The sequence below is a fragment of the Pseudophryne corroboree genome, chromosome 2 (genome assembly GCF_028390025.1).
Source record: "Pseudophryne corroboree isolate aPseCor3 chromosome 2, aPseCor3.hap2, whole genome shotgun sequence".
Lineage (NCBI taxonomy): Eukaryota > Metazoa > Chordata > Amphibia > Anura > Myobatrachidae > Pseudophryne > Pseudophryne corroboree.
Genome location: NC_086445.1, coordinates 385486107 through 385501791, shown reverse-complemented (window position 1 = coordinate 385501791; position 15685 = coordinate 385486107). Strand labels below are relative to the sequence as shown.

At 44.9% G+C, this 15685-nt stretch overlaps 1 protein-coding gene across 1 annotated transcript in view; it reads right to left on the bottom strand.

Annotated features, from left to right (window-relative positions):
• Window positions 1-3537: 3537 nt before the first annotated feature.
• The window catches only part of SLC15A1 (solute carrier family 15 member 1), a 127961-nt gene continuing 115813 nt past the window's right edge, over window positions 3538-15685 (bottom strand). Inside the window, exons 21-24 of the mRNA XM_063950765.1 lie at window positions 11414-11510; window positions 7451-7594; window positions 5506-5613; window positions 3538-3968 (exon numbers count right to left, since the gene is read on the bottom strand). Coding sequence (XP_063806835.1) covers window positions 3756-3968; window positions 5506-5613; window positions 7451-7594; window positions 11414-11510 — 562 coding nt within the window. The 3' untranslated portion in view covers window positions 3538-3755. The remainder of the gene's footprint in view (window positions 3969-5505; window positions 5614-7450; window positions 7595-11413; window positions 11511-15685) is intronic.

The following is a 15685-nucleotide window of genomic DNA, read 5'->3' as shown; positions in this document are numbered from 1 at the left end:
AGGAGGAGGGTTCCTGGAAAACCTCTCCAACTTGTCCGCCACAGAAGTGTGTTGGTGACCATTCACCATTTTGGCAAATAACTTGCCTTGGCACTGGATATTAAGTATGAAATGATTCAAGTAGAAGGCAAGTTGTGCATTCCAGTATCCCGGGGAGTGCGGGTATATTAAAAATCACGACAGTAGGTGCACAAAAAGTAAAGGAGATGCATACAGAGAATGTCAAATCCTTGTGCCTCATTGGTTATTTCAGGATCAGCGCTAAGAGCAACAACTACCAGTGCACACTAGACCAAAACAGTGCTAAAGGAACACTCCTCTCAAAATGGCCGCCGTCCCTCTGCTTAATATATGAATGCTGTCCCCCTTACCTCACTCTGACTTCTGCAGCAAATGTATAAATTCCTCAGAAGGTGCTGCAACAGGTAGATAGGGAATCTGTGTACCAGGCTTGTGGATAGCAGGGGATCAGAAGAGCGGCCACACATGGCGCAGGCCCGCCTCAAGTCTCCCACAATCGTGGCACCCCGCGGCAGCAGTCTGGCCTGGAAGGGCTATGCAGATGTAGTAGAGGAGCAGGCCGGCAGCGGCACCCCACACCATGCAGGTCCGGCTCAGTCCTCCCAGAACAGTGGCATCCTGCAGCGGCAGTCCGGTCTCCTCACCCTCCGAGGTACATCCCGGAGACTCTTCTCAAAGGCAGGAGAAGTGAGTGCCAGAGACGCGGGCAGCCGGAGAAGAGGAGAGCAGCATCCCACGTGTCATGGGCCCGCCTCAGTTCACCCACGATAGCGGCTCCCAGCGCAGCGGTCCCGGTTCCTTTGCAGTACAAAGTGGGTCCAAGCAGGGCACCCACTGCTCACACAGGTGTGGTCCACTTTACAGCCCCAGGATGAGAAGCAGTATCTGTCCACAGGATATATATGCTGGAGAGCTACACAACTCGTGTGCTACTCCATGCTCGTCATGGCCAAGCCCCTAAATGTGCCTTTAATATATGTATCTGCAGTTAGAGTAAATGTAACAGATGGAAATTTGGAAGAAACATGCAGATTATGGTGCATATGGGGCAGCAGCATAGCGATTATATTATTATGTAGCGCAACAGACTTTTTAAATTTTTGACAAAAGTATCCCTTCTATGTAATAAAATTAACTCACAGATACAGCGGTAGCAAGAACCCCTGCCTTGTGAGTTCCACCAAATGGGCCAAACTAAAGAGCTTTGTTTTTTGGAGATTGGTACATAGGGGTCAGACTGTAGTTCCTATTGATAATAATGGGGACTGATGTCTGCAGCGTTAATTTGTTTCTTGATGGTGATTCCTGTGAACAGATTAAGAGGTGTGGGTGTTTTTTCCCCTATGTGGAATTCAGTTATATCAGGGACGTGCAGTCAAGGGAGGCAGGGGAGGCAGTGCCTCCACCGTCATTAATGATTTAAATAATACAAAGAAGATACTTATGACACATATTTTGTGTCAGGAGTAACTTCTTCATATTATTCTAATCATATCATACATCAAAATTACATTGGGAGGCACTGATAGCAGTGCCTCCTGTTGACAATGAAAATAGGGATAAAGAGGGGGCGGGACTAAGCTCTGGGCAGTAAAAGCCCATTAAATAAAGTGGAAAAAGCGGCACTAGTATAAGTGCCTCGTTGACAGGGAGGTGCTTTCAGCTAACATCAAAGCACTCCCCTGTCAGCGAGGCTGATGTGATTGGACAGCGGATCCAGTGCTGGATCCGCTGTCCAATCACACATACAGCGGGGGAAGCAGCGGTGGAATTCAGCAGACAGCATGACTCGCCTGGTGGACCACCAGGCGAGTCATGCTGTCCGCTGGATTCCTCCGTGGTGGTGCGGTGGTTGTGGAAGCCTGACAGGTGGTCGTGGGCACCTGACACTGCACCTGACATCAGTGGTGGTGCGGTGGTCGTGGGAGCCTGACAGCAGCAGGTGTCCCTGGAGGCAGCAGGAAGACCAGGTCCTGGAGTGCGTGTGGTGGCCGGCTCTCTTCCTCCCTCCCTGCCAGCAGCAGCGGCAGCATTACCGGCGCCTGCATTCTCCTGGACCGGGGGTCCTGCACAGGGCACGTCTGCCCAGACCACCCAGGTGAGAAAGGGGGGATGCTGGGTTGGGTTGGAAAAAGGTATAGAGGGCGCATGATGTGTTTTGCTGCACGACAGCTGCTTATGGAAATGGGAATAGTCACTCCCAGTGTTAACACAGATAGCAAAAGAATTAGCAGTGCTTATACTAGTATATTTTACCTTTATTCAGTGATTGGATTGACTATGCCTTCATATAAAAGGATTATAACTATTACATATATAAATTAAAAACACATTCACAACATGTGCCAAATCTAAAAACATTTTCACCAAAAATTTGCTTCAAGAAATGGCTTATTTAGGACAATTAGTCAGTTAGGTGGTGTCCGTTCCTGTGCATACCCTTATAGCATTAAGTCCAAACTCCTATGGTATTATTTCTCAGACATTGTATATTATCCAACAAAGTGGCATATTTACCAATTGTGCTAGAGGATAAATTTTCAAAGGAGTAAGTCTTGTATTCAGGTGTGGGTCCTCAGAGAATGTGGCGTGGATATTCAGGTAAGAATTCCGCTTTGACAAAGCTGCAGTTAGGACACAGTGAAATGTGTCAGGACTCCATATCGGCTCACCCATCAGGCTAAGAGGACATCGCATACAAGTGTGTCTGAACCGACTCCGGAATCTCCACATCTCCTTGGTTACCTTATGTTCCTAAAGCAACAAGCATAACTCTTACCTGAATATCCTTGCCGCATTCTCTGAGGACCCACACATGAATACAGGACTTGCTTGTTGGAAAATCTATCCTCTAGCGGTGATAATACCATAGGAGTTTGCACATAATGCTATGGGGTATACATAGGAATGGACACAACCTAACTGACTAATTGTCCTAAATAAGCCATTTCTTGAAGCAAATTTGAAAATGTTTTTATATATGTAATAAATTGTTATAATCCTTTTATATGTACGCATAGTCAAACCAATCACTAAATCAAGGTAAATATACTAGTATAAGCGCTGCTGATTCCTTTGCTGGGTGGGCAGTGAAAGGGTATATATAGAAGAAGCCAGTGCCTCCCCAGCCAATGACTTCACCGCACGTCACTGAGTTATATCTAATGGTAATTGTACTGTACCAAGATGCGACAATTGTCTGCTCATTAGCAAATTATTTTCAAATATCACCAACTTAGTACAGTGCCTTTATTATGTGCTATCATGAATTTTCAGAGAGAAAGGTCTATGGTGTCATAACAAGGTAAATGCATCTGTGTATTTCGGGCCGCAGTTCTAAAGTATTGTATGTAATTTTGGGCATTATACAAAATCTGGCATAATCCTGGTAACGTTTTTTTTCATTTAAATTGTTTATAACAAATGGTGTAAAGATGATTGCAATTCATAAAATGTATTAAAATGGAAGTGAAAAATCCAAAGATAAAAATACAACATATATTTTTATTTGTCTCCTGCACATAGTAATCTAAAACGATCAACATAATGTTATTTTATGCAGTTAATGAAAACAATTTGAAATCTCCAAAGATGGATTGTTTTCCTTTACTTGTTTGATAAGTCAACCGACTTCTAGTCATCTGTTCTGTAAACAAAGCTTGTGCTGCAGCTGGTGTGGTTCTCTCCTGAAGGACTTGTTGCAATATTTACATAGTCTGACAAGGGCAGTCATGTTACATTTTGGTTTGTGAGTAAGATCCATCATTAATTTCAAGTTCAACGCCCATAGCCTCTATTTCCTTCTCTTTCTCTTTCTTTTTCTTTCCGTCAGAATCAAACTGGGCCTCAATAACGGCAGGATCGTTGTAGGTGTAAAAATAGGCCATGATTGCAAAGATAATGCATACAGCCACTAGGAGAGCAGCAAAGAGTACGTACTCCGCCCACTGTGAAAACATTCAGGATAAATACATTATGTAATTATTACATGTACAGTCCTCATAGATTACCAGTTCTAGTAATGACAACAAATGCGGATGTATCCTGTATTGTCATTGAAGCTTTGTTAATGCAATTAAGTACTGTTTATTTAAATAAATAACTATAAGACGTACAATATGCACAAAAAGATAATATACATACTGTATATATTTTAGATCAAATGCCCTGTTGTAGCAAAACACCATTTGGACACTGATGTTCCAGTATTGGTAAATCAGACTAGCAGTGTGCCATATGTTTTTTGGGTGTGGTATTGAAAGTCGACAGTAACTAGGCCGACAATGTCTAGGTCGACCACTATTGGTCGACAGTAACAAAGTCGACAGGGTGTCTAGGTCGACAGGGTCTTTAGGTCGACATGTTCTAGGTCGACAGGTCAAAAGGTCGACATGAGTTTTTAATGTTATTTTGGTGTCATTTTCTTCGTAGAGTGACCGGGAACCCCAATTAGTGCACTGCGTCCCCTCGCATGGCTCGCTTAGCACACCATGCTTCGGGCATGGTGCCTTCGCTCCGCTACCGCTTCGCTCGGCACAGAATACCGTTCCAATCGTAGTCCACGTGGATTGTTATGTATGAAAAGGTTAAAAAAAAGAAAAAATTGTGAAAAACTCATGTCGACCTTTTGACCTGTCGACCTAGAACATGTCGACCTAAAGACCCTGTCGACCTAGACACCATGTCGACCTAGTTACTGTCGACCAATAGTGGTCGACCTAGACATTGTCGACCTAGTTACTGTCGACTTTCAATCCGGATCCCATGTTTTTTGCCACCAACATAATTATTTGTTTAGGACAATCCTGATTGTTTTCAATAGGCTTAGAATCTCCAAGACGTTTTTTTTTTCTGTTAGCTTTTGATATTATTAAAAATTCACACTTTGAATGAATCTGGATTGATAGCAATAATGAAAAGTCTTTTGTATTTGGTATGGAAAATAAAATAGCAAGTATTACTATAATAGAAAAAAAGGAGAACATGCAGGTGTACACTCTAAGTACTAAACACTCCTAATCAGAATATTTACAATATACTCTGCAATATAACACAGAGTAAAATTGAGATGCTTAGCACAATTTTGGCAAAAATATGGGCCCACCAACCATGACAAGGTGGGTTTATTATAATTATTGTAAGTATATTATTATTATTATTATTATTATTATTATTATGTTGATTAGTGTTTAGTACTAATTATTCTGATTAGCAGTGTTTCTCTGCATTTTCTCTTTTTATTTTCTATGTGGAAATACAAGTCTCAGCATAGTAGCACCTCTTGATATGTTTAGAATTAGGGTGTTCAGTCCAAGTCCCCCTGATTCCCCCCCCCCCCCCTCCCTCGCAATCCATGCCAAATATTTGCCTACATAATAAAATAAAAAAATATATATATATATATATATTTACTCTGTATACTGCATGAAGCAGTTGGCTGTATTCATTGTTCATGCTTGTCAGTCATAAATAAATATTTCTTACCTGTTCACTAAGACCAGCAGCTCCAGCCACAATAAGGACAATGATATTACCTACAGCCACTGTTAGCAGCCATCCGGCCTGAAGTACGGATTTCATGTTGGATGGTGCCTGTCAGAAAGCCAAATGGTCAATATTGTTATACAGTATATAGTCACAATTGGTCTGCTCCACTGGGAAGATGCAGGAGAGCAAGATAAGGGATATGTTATACAGTATGTAGGGCTAAAAAGAATCATGTGAGTTTGGGGACCTTGAGACATTGGCCTAATTCAGACCTGATCGCAGCAGCAAATTTGTTAGCTAATGGCCAAAACCGTGTGCAGGGGGGGGGGGGGGGCAGATATAACATGTGCAGAGAGAGAGTTAGATTTGGGTGGGGTGTGTTCAAACTGAAATTTAATTTGCAGTGTAAAAATAAAGCAGCCAGTATTTACCCTGCACAGAAACAATATAACCCACCCAAATCAAACTCTCTCTGCACATGCTATATCTGCCCCCTCCCCCCCCCCCCCCCCCCTGCAGTGCACATAGTTTTGCCCATTAGCTAACAAATTTGCTGCTGCTATCAGGTCTGAATCAGGCCCATTGTTTAGTAAACTTGGCAGATTTCTTTGTTTCAGGAAGATGTGCCTAAAAACTTGAAGATGCAAAATGAAGATGCACCATAGAACAATGCCTGATCTACACCAGCTCAAAGCAAATACAATATTCAACAATTGGATGTGCAACCAAGGGCTCCTGCAAATATATCCTATTTCAATCAGTTTAGTCCTGCAGTATTATGAGCTGTCTATGGACCTAAGGGTAATAGAGAGGCTACTAGGGAAGTTTAATCCCTAGGGTGCCGCAGGAAGTACTGACAGTATGTCCCAGTGCCATCACATTTAGTGTGTCATACTTGTCAGGTTGCCATGATATTTCAGCATTGCAATTCCAGCAGCTGCTCCCAAGCAATGCTACAAGAATTAAAAACATAGAACAGTATGTGCATGCAAATAGGGAATACTACACCACACCTATTAGAATAATCAAACAATAAATACAGATACCCTTTAAAAGGTATCTTCAATTGTTAGGAGCTATGAATTGGTAATAGAAAATTGTAATGTGCACCCAAAATAAAGTCATTAAAACTATTTTCAAATCATAAGTTTCCCTTAAACAGGCAGTATTGTTGTAATAGCTATTGTTGCAGTAGTTTTTTTGGTTGGAATCTTTGTACTTTTGGCACATAAAAACAATAGGGTTGATGTATCAAGTAGTGAAAAGAAAGGAGAAGTGGACCAATGGAGAAGTTGCCCATAGTAATCAATCAGCTTTGAGGTAACATTTATGAAGTACATTCTCTAAAATGATAGGCAGAATCCTCCCCTACTTAAAGTTTTTATAAGGGTCAATACCATTTGGTTATGGAAATCGAATCTGTACCTTACTTAGCCTCAGCTTCCCATTTCATTATGGGGTCTATTAATGAAGCAGTGAAAAAAGTGGAGAAGTGAGCCAGTGGAGAAGTTGCCCATGGCAACCAATCAGCTGCTCTGTATAATTTTATAGTATGCAAATTATAAGGGTTACTTCAACGCCAGTTAGTTGCAATGGATAACTTCTCCACTGGCTCACTTCTCCACACTTTATACTGCTTCATGAATAGAACCCTATGTGATTTCCTTGGCATGAATATGTAATTGGCAGTGCCTTGTTAGTTCATTAACGTCACTTATCTTATCCACACCCATTCAGTTTAAATGGAAGCAATTCTCCATAGTCTGTGTGTATTTTAAATGTGTACTACTCTGTATTGTTTTATGACCTTTTTCAAATGTTGGTCTATTGTACTATTTGACTATATTGTATTGATGGATTCCCCATGTTTTCCCTTTGCCTTGCCCCCCCCTTTTTTTTCTTCTTCTTCTTTGTACCCCTAAAAATGTCTATTTCTACACACCTGAGAGTATGAGAATTCCAGCCCTGTAACTGAGAAGACAACTTCCCCGGCAGTCATAAGGAAATACTGAGGAATCTGAAGAGCCATATGAACGGTGTTGGCTTTAATATCCTCAACATATTCAATAGACATGTTAGTTGCGCACTAGGTGAAAAGAAGAAAAAGGTTATTTGTATAGAAACATAGAATTTGATGGCAAATAAGAACCACCTGGCCCATCTAGTCTGCCCTAAACACATGTACAAGCATACAGGGCCGGTTCTGGGGCTCTGTGCGCCCTGGGTGGCAATAGGGGGCGTGGCTTCGTGCAGGGGGCGTGGTCATTTACGCCCCCTGTACAGACTGAAATGATGTGCGGTGCGCGATGACGTCATCGCACACCGCACAGTACAGGACCTGTCCACGAAGGGAAACTAGACGCGTACGCGCCTAGTTTCCCTTCACAGCGGCCAGCAGCAGCGGGGGGCAGCGGGCAGCGGGGGGCACAGCTGAGCAGCAGCGGATCTTGCCCTGGTGCGGCGCCCTCCGGATGGCGCCCTGCGCCCTCCGGGAGGCGGCGCCCCGGGCAAAAGTCCTGCTTGCCCGTGGCAAGATCCGCTACTGCATGCATACACACTAGTGTTCATGTTTTGTCAGGAGCTAATTAACCTACCAATATATTTTTGGATTGTGGGAGGAAACTAGAGCACCCAGAGGAAACCCACACAAGCACAGGGAGAATATGCAAACTCCACACATTTAGGGCCACAATTATGGTGTAAGACAGTGGTTCCCAAACTTTTTTGAATCACAGCGCCCTAAGGCATCAGAATTCTTTTAACTGCACCTCTAGGTAAAAAGTTTCTTATTGAGAAATTTGGAAAGAAAGATTAAACTCAAGTCAATTGTGTTTATATGTCATCCTTAGGTTCAATTGTGTGATGAGGGACAAGATTTGCTTCTGATTGCCCACATATTTTATAATTGACAGCCACCAGCACTAGCTGCCCATTACATTGACCATAAATAATTTTAATTGGTCCTTGACCCCCAATCCCAAGTACCCCTGCAAGTGTCTTGAGGCATCCCAGGGTGCCACGGCACACAGTTTGAGAACCACTGGTATAATGTAATACATTTTTAAACCTCCATGTCTCTGAATAGTTCTGAATACAGGTAAACCTGAATTTTGAGATGTTTTGAACAGGATATATTTAACTGTATCAAAACAGAAAATAATGTATAAGTTGCTCACTGAGGGTTTCTTTTTAAAAAAAAAAAAATTGCAGGGCATACGCCAGTTTGAGCATGAATATACTGTATACTGTAGACTGCCAGTTTGGATATTAGTACATTGACTGCTAGTTTTTACTTTCACCATTACTTTTATAGAGGTTTATATCTCCAATTTTATTTAAAGCTTCTAATTTGAAGGGTCGCTTAATATTATGTATTTTCATACTGCCCATGTTTTATTTATACGTGAAATGAAATGATTTTTTTTTTCTTTTTCAAAAATGTTCATTATTCTCCTCTTGGCTATCTGTATGAAACCAACTTCAAAAAATTACCCCTTTATTTTAACTTGTGATTTACAATATTTGTATTGATACCACCTATGTATACTATTTAACTGTTTTCATATTATTACAATATTGGTGTTATGGTGTATATTTTGGACCAAAAAAAGCTGAGTGCAAACTGTATTTGATTTACAACTGCAGTACTGATACAGAGTGAATGACTACTACTGTGACATACAGTACTTAAGTTGGCAGAAATAAAGGCACGGATCTTATGTAAAACTTTACTCACATATATTTAAAACTTGAAAAATAACATCATCAAGACATATACATTTTTTAAAAAAGTCACTCATGAGCAGGGGCGCCGGAATGTTCTTAGGTTTGGGGGGGGAGTAGAAAAAATTTATTTTGGCGCCCCCATGGTGCCGGCCTCCTCTACCTTTTTAGCCCCCCTCCACTGTGCAGATAAGCACTTACCTGCAGATCCAAGATGGGTAGGGGCCCCAGTGCATTGCCGTGCCCAGGGGCCTACTGAGAGTTTCTATACAAAACTCTGTCTCAATACCACAAAACTTATGTACTTCAGTTAAATGAATAACACGTTTGTACTTTGTGTTAGTCTTCATGAGCAGTGGCATCAGAAGGGGGGGGGGGGGAGCGAGGGGCAGCTTGCCCCCCCAAATATGACAGAGGCACAGGGGTGAGCTTACCTCTGGATCCTTGCAGGCGGCATCTCCTTTAAAAACAGCATGCTACCGCAGGGTGCTGTGTCCTCCTATCTTTGTTGTGTTCTAGCTGCCACGGCTGTCTCTCCTTCACAGTTGCATTAGTGGGAGGAGGCATGGCCAGGCTAGGACATCCCGAGACAATAGCCACGCCTCCTCCCAGTAATGCAACTGTGAAGGAGAGACAGCCAGCGGCGACTAGGACACAACGAACGAAGATAGGAGGACACAGCACCCTGCGGTAGCAGGTTGTTTTTAAAGGAGATGCCGCCTGCAAGGATCCAGAGGTAAGCACCCCCCTGCGCCTCTGTCATATTTGGGGGGGCAAGCTGCCCCTTACCCCCCCCCATTCTGACGCCACTGCTCATGAGGACTAACACAAAGTACAAACGTGTTATTCATTTAATTGAAGCGCATAAGTTGTGTGGTATTGAGATAGAGTTTTGTATAGAAACTCTCAGTAGGCCCCTGGGTACAGCCATGCACTGGGGCCCCTACCCATCTTCCAGCGGCAGGGGTGCTATCAGCGGCAGCTTTGATGTTCCAAGGGCGGTAGGGGGTGTTCTATCTTCCGCTCAGCATGTGGGACTTGGAGCAGTAATTTCTGCTAATTACTCCTTTACTGCACAGATAGGGCAGGAGGGAGAACACTGAACTGTAGAAAGGGGCATTGGGATAAATGAAGGGGCCCTGGTAAATGACTTCCAGGGTGGTAGGGGGTGTGAAATATGTAGGGGAGAGGTGGATAGTGGAGTGGACTTAATATTCATCATTTTCTGCTGGGAGGGCAGCTTGCTTGACTGCAGATATCTCAAGTTCCTGAAAATAGATTTCTTAGCTTTGAATGGGATAAAAAAAAAACTAGAGCGTCCCATCTTTCAGGAGATACTGGGGACTTGGGGATCAGAGTTTAGGAGCCAGGGCAATCCACCAGCTGAAATATAAATCTGCATACCAGGTGTGTGGAGCTGGAGCAGGGACCAGCTGCTTGATGGCTGATATCTCTGGTTTTGGGCATGAGACAAGCTACCAGTGTCCACCAAAAGGGCAGAGTCCCAGCTTTTGGAGTGTACCTCATGAGAATTCTAAGTCAGATAGAACCTGAGATATCTGGCTGGGTAGAGCAATTAACAAGCTTGGATGGGGACCACTGCTTTGAAGTCGGATATCTCCAGTTCCCCAGGACCGATTTTCAAATATCTGGTACCCCTGGAAAGAGGGGACCCTCAGCTATCAGTCTAGGGCTCTTATACTCCTGGGACCCTTGGTCAAGAGCCCATGGAGCCCATATGAAAAGACAGCCCTGGTCTGCACAGGAGCCCCCGTTAAAACGCATCTGCTAACCCTATACTGTAAAGTATCATTTGGGTATATTGTACATTCTCTTTTAACTTGCAGCAGACGGGTAAAAGAGATCTTGATCTACACAATAATGTGAGTTATATAAAACAGTTTTATTAATTCTTGTATATCATGCTGCTTAGTAATACATAGCCATTAATATATAAAAATGGTAGCTGTATTTGCTCTTCAAAGTGTACCTGCCACTTGCATAAAATGGAAGCAGCTATTTTGTTAATTAAACCAATATTTATGAGAATGCAGCCTATCAATTCACTAGGAACAAGTGAGACTACTGAAACACTATATTATATAAGCAAATAAATAAATTGATACATGTTATTAGTCAGTCTGGGGTGCATTTATTTAGAGATACTGTATAAGCTACTAACCTCGTTAATGATTATCGTGTAAGAGCTTCCAAAACCAAATTTTAATGACTGCACAGAACAGTTATTCCCACTTTCAGTAACACCTTTTATTTCTTTTCTATATAAAATAAAATAATTGATACAAATAAACAGATGATTATTTAAACTGCATAGAGGGCCTGATTCAGATGTTGTTGGAGTGGGTGTAGTACTGCTGATCGGCGGTCAGTACTACGCCGGGATCCCGGCGGGGAGGGGCGAGTGCAGCAAGCCCCTTGCGGGCTCGGTGGCGACCTGCGGTCGCCACGGGTTCTATTCCCACTCTATGGGTATCGTGGACACCCACGAGTGGAAATAGTCCCTGTTGGTCGGCATGCCGACCATCGGGATAGTGACTCGTCGGGCTGGTGGAGGAGGTCATGTGACTGTCGGTCAGCTGACCGGCGGTCACATAAATACCACCCATTGGAGTTGCTATCACTTCCTTGGAAGCAGCAGTGATAGCTCTGTATGGTAATGCAGCAGAAGGTGTCTATTACAAGCAGACTGCTCCTGCTGCAGTAGTGATCCAACTTTCATCCTACGATACAGGCATTGTATCACTGACTCACTATCGTGCGGCTTTCGGCATCCACTCACAAGCCGCCCATAGCAGAGGCCAGGAAGTCTGTGTGCAACCACAGAGCTCCCTGGATTCTTCCCTCCCCCTAAATGGTGGCGACACGCCTCGGTTTTGTGAAATGGAGGCCGTCGCCACCTCCACCCCGCAATGGCATCAGACTGTCATTCACTGACAGTCTGACGCCGGACTGCCTGTAATATCGCAGGACCCATCAACGCTCATGCAGAAAGGGTCCTGTGCATGCGCAAAGTACCGATAATAGGTACTTTGCAATGCATAGCGCACCTCCAACCACATCTGAATAACCCCTGGAGTGTTTTGCATAGTGCAGTCATGTCCTTAATACTACAAATACATCACACATGCAGTAGATAAGTTGAATATTAAAAATAAATGGAATATGTTACTGAAAATATGTCTTCTTAACCACTTAACTGGGCAATGTGTCCAAAAATGTTGCCAAAATGGTAAAAAGAATGTATTATCAAATTATGTAAAATAATAGCTATTTAAAAACCTAATTCTGTAAATTTTAAACAACTATGCAGATTTGTTAATAAAATTATACTGAATAAAGTTTACATAGAGTTATGTCCTCTTACATCCTTGCTGCAGTCACGCTAAACAGCCCTTCAAGTCATGCCATGATGTGGCGGTACTTGGTAGCGCCAAGCGTCTTTTTTTTACATTTTTCCCATGGAAATGTGGATTAGACACAAAGTAATGAAATAGGACACATGTGCAGCTTCTGCTGATTAAATTGATATGCAGGATGAATATATTCTGTGTGTAATTGCAGATTGATCTGCATCCAAAATGCCACGTTACAGTGTTCTCCAGAAAACTGTGTAAGGGAAAGCCTAGCTTGGTGACCACTTCAGGCACGTTGTTAAGGAGACTTTCACTTGGTCTACAAGCTGCTGGGAACTCCTTGTCACGTTTGATGTTGAAATCTGTGTACCTGGAACCGGAATTGCTTGAATGCGGGCTGGAACCAGAATTGCTACAATACAGGCTGGAACTGGAATAGCTAGAGGGTCTCGAGTTGAATACAAGGTCTCCCTAAGGCAGACACAGGATTTACATACTGTGCAGCACAGAGTCTCTGCACACAGTAAGAACTGTGAACAACGTTGCACTGGTAATCTGTCAACAAAACAAGAAGTCCTTTTATAGGTTTTACTTGTTGCTGATTGGTTGAGACCACTGATGCACCTGGAGTTGAGCTCCTATTGGTAGTACCACTGTCAGCTGACTGGGTAGCAGATCGACCGGACGGCAGATTTGGAAGTGAGGATGTCGGAGTTACCCGACTCCTCTCCACAGTGACATAGGTGGAAGCAGGGCCGGCTCCAGACACGTTCGTCTGGAGCGGCCGAACAGGGCGCCGGCTATTTAAGGGCGGCTGCCCATTTCTAATATGGTGCCAGCCACCAGCCAATCACAGCTCGCGGACTGGCAGCAACGGCCCCTGATTGGCTGCCGGCCGCGAGCTTTGATTGGCTCACGGACCGGCGCCATATTTGAGACGACTGGTGGCTGGGAATGGAGGGGAGAGCCACGCCGCGTCGCGGACAAACATCAAGATCGCGGTGAGTGAGCCCGGGGTTGTGGGTGGGACGGGTGTACGGCAGCTCGGGATGCTTGTCCCTGCTGCCGTAGCTCTCTGCCTGCATGTAGCTGAGGTGCCGGGAGCTAAGCTCCCAGACCTCGGCACACTGCGCACTGCCCATCCCCGCTGCACTGGGATCCGGTTATCTGGCAGTGGGGGCATTTGTGTATATGGCAGCGCAGCACTGTGGGGGCATTTGTGTATCTGGCAGCGCCGCACTGTGGGGGCATTGGTGTATCTGGCAGCACTGTGGGGGCATTGGTGTATCTGGCAGCACTGTGGGGGCATTGGTGCATCTGGCAGCACTGTGGGGGCATTGGTGCATCTGGCAGCACTGTGGGGGCATTGGTGCATCTGGCAGCACTGTGGGGGCATTGGTGCATCTGGCAGCACTGTGGGGGCATTGGTGCATCTGGCAGCACTGTGGGGGCATTTAATGTGTATCTGGGAGCACTGTGGGGGCATTTAATGTGTATCTGGCAGCATTGTGGGGGCATTTATTGTGTATCTGGCAGCACTATGGGGGCATTTAATGTGTATCTGGCAGCGCAGCACTGTGGGGGCATTTATTGTGTATCTGGCAGCACTATGGGGGCATTTGTGTATCTGGCAGCGCAGCACTATGGGGGCATTTGTGTATCTGGTAGCGCAGCACTGTGGGGGCATTTGTGTATCTGGCAGCGCAGCACTGTGGGGGCCTTTGTGTATCTGGTAGCGCAGCACTGTGGGGGCATTTGTGTATCTGGTAGCGCAGCACTGTGGGGGCATTTGTGTATCTGGCAGCGCCGCACTGTGGGGCATTTGTGTATCTGGCAGCGCCGCACTGTGGGGGCATTTGTGTATCTGGCAGCGCCGCACTGTGGGGGCATTGGTGTATCTGGCAGCGCAGCACTGTGGGGGCATTTGTGTATCTGGCAGCGCCGCACTGTGGGGGCATTTGTGTATCTGGCAGCACAGTGGGGGCATTGGTGTATCTGGCAGCACTGTGGGGGCATTGGTGTATCTGGCAGCACTGTGGGGGCATTGGTGTATCTGGCAGCACTGTGGGGGCATTGGTGTATCTGGCAGCGCAGCACTGTGGGGACATTTAATGTGCATCTGGCAGCGCAGCACTGTGGGGGCATTTAATGTGCATCTGGCAGCGCAGCACTGTGGGGGCATTTAATGTGCATCTGGCAGCAATGTGGGGGCATTTAATGTGCATCTGGCAGCATTGTGGGGGCATTTAATGTGCATCTGGCAGCATTGTGGGGGCATATAATGTGTATCTGATATGGCACTGCTGGGGGCATATAATGTGTATCTGGCATTGCACTGCTGGGGTCATGTTCATCTGGCACTGCACTGTTGGGGGTGTAAGTGTAGCATGTTACTGGAATGTTTTGTGTATCTGACACTATACTGGGGACATTATAAGGTAAGGAACACTACTGTGGGCAATATGTGTAAGGCTGCTAAGACTAAGTGTGTGTGTGTGTGTGTGTGTGTGTGTAGAGGGGTGCGTGAAAATAAATATATAGAGTTTAATAATATAAAGTTTCGAAGCCACGCCCACTTTCCCAGGAGCGCACGCGCCTTCGGCGCGCGCATTAGAGGGGTAGGGGGCGCTTTTTACATTTTTCGCTCAGGGTGCTAGTAGGTCTGGAGCCGGCCCTGGGTGGAAGACCCCAGCAGACTCAGCAGCAGGAGACACAGTGACTGAACGCACCAAACGGCAAACTCCCTGGCAATCTGCACGGAATCCTGACAACGTACGGATTGGTAAGTATCAGAGTCTGTGACGAAGGTCTCACAGAAGTAGGGGTGGGGCTTATAGATGACAAGCTGAGTGGTGTCTCCCGTGCTTTGGCAGCTGGCAGGTCAGTGACAGACACAACGGTAGCTGCTGATCCCTGGGATAGGCAAGCCAGAACATATATTACATACAACATCACATGTATGTTTATATGTGCTGAACCCCTGTAATGTGTGGTTGGAGCTGCAGCCCAGGGGCAGCAGCCACCACTGAGATTCTCACATTAGCACCGGAAGACATTATTACACTGTATACAGTAAAATA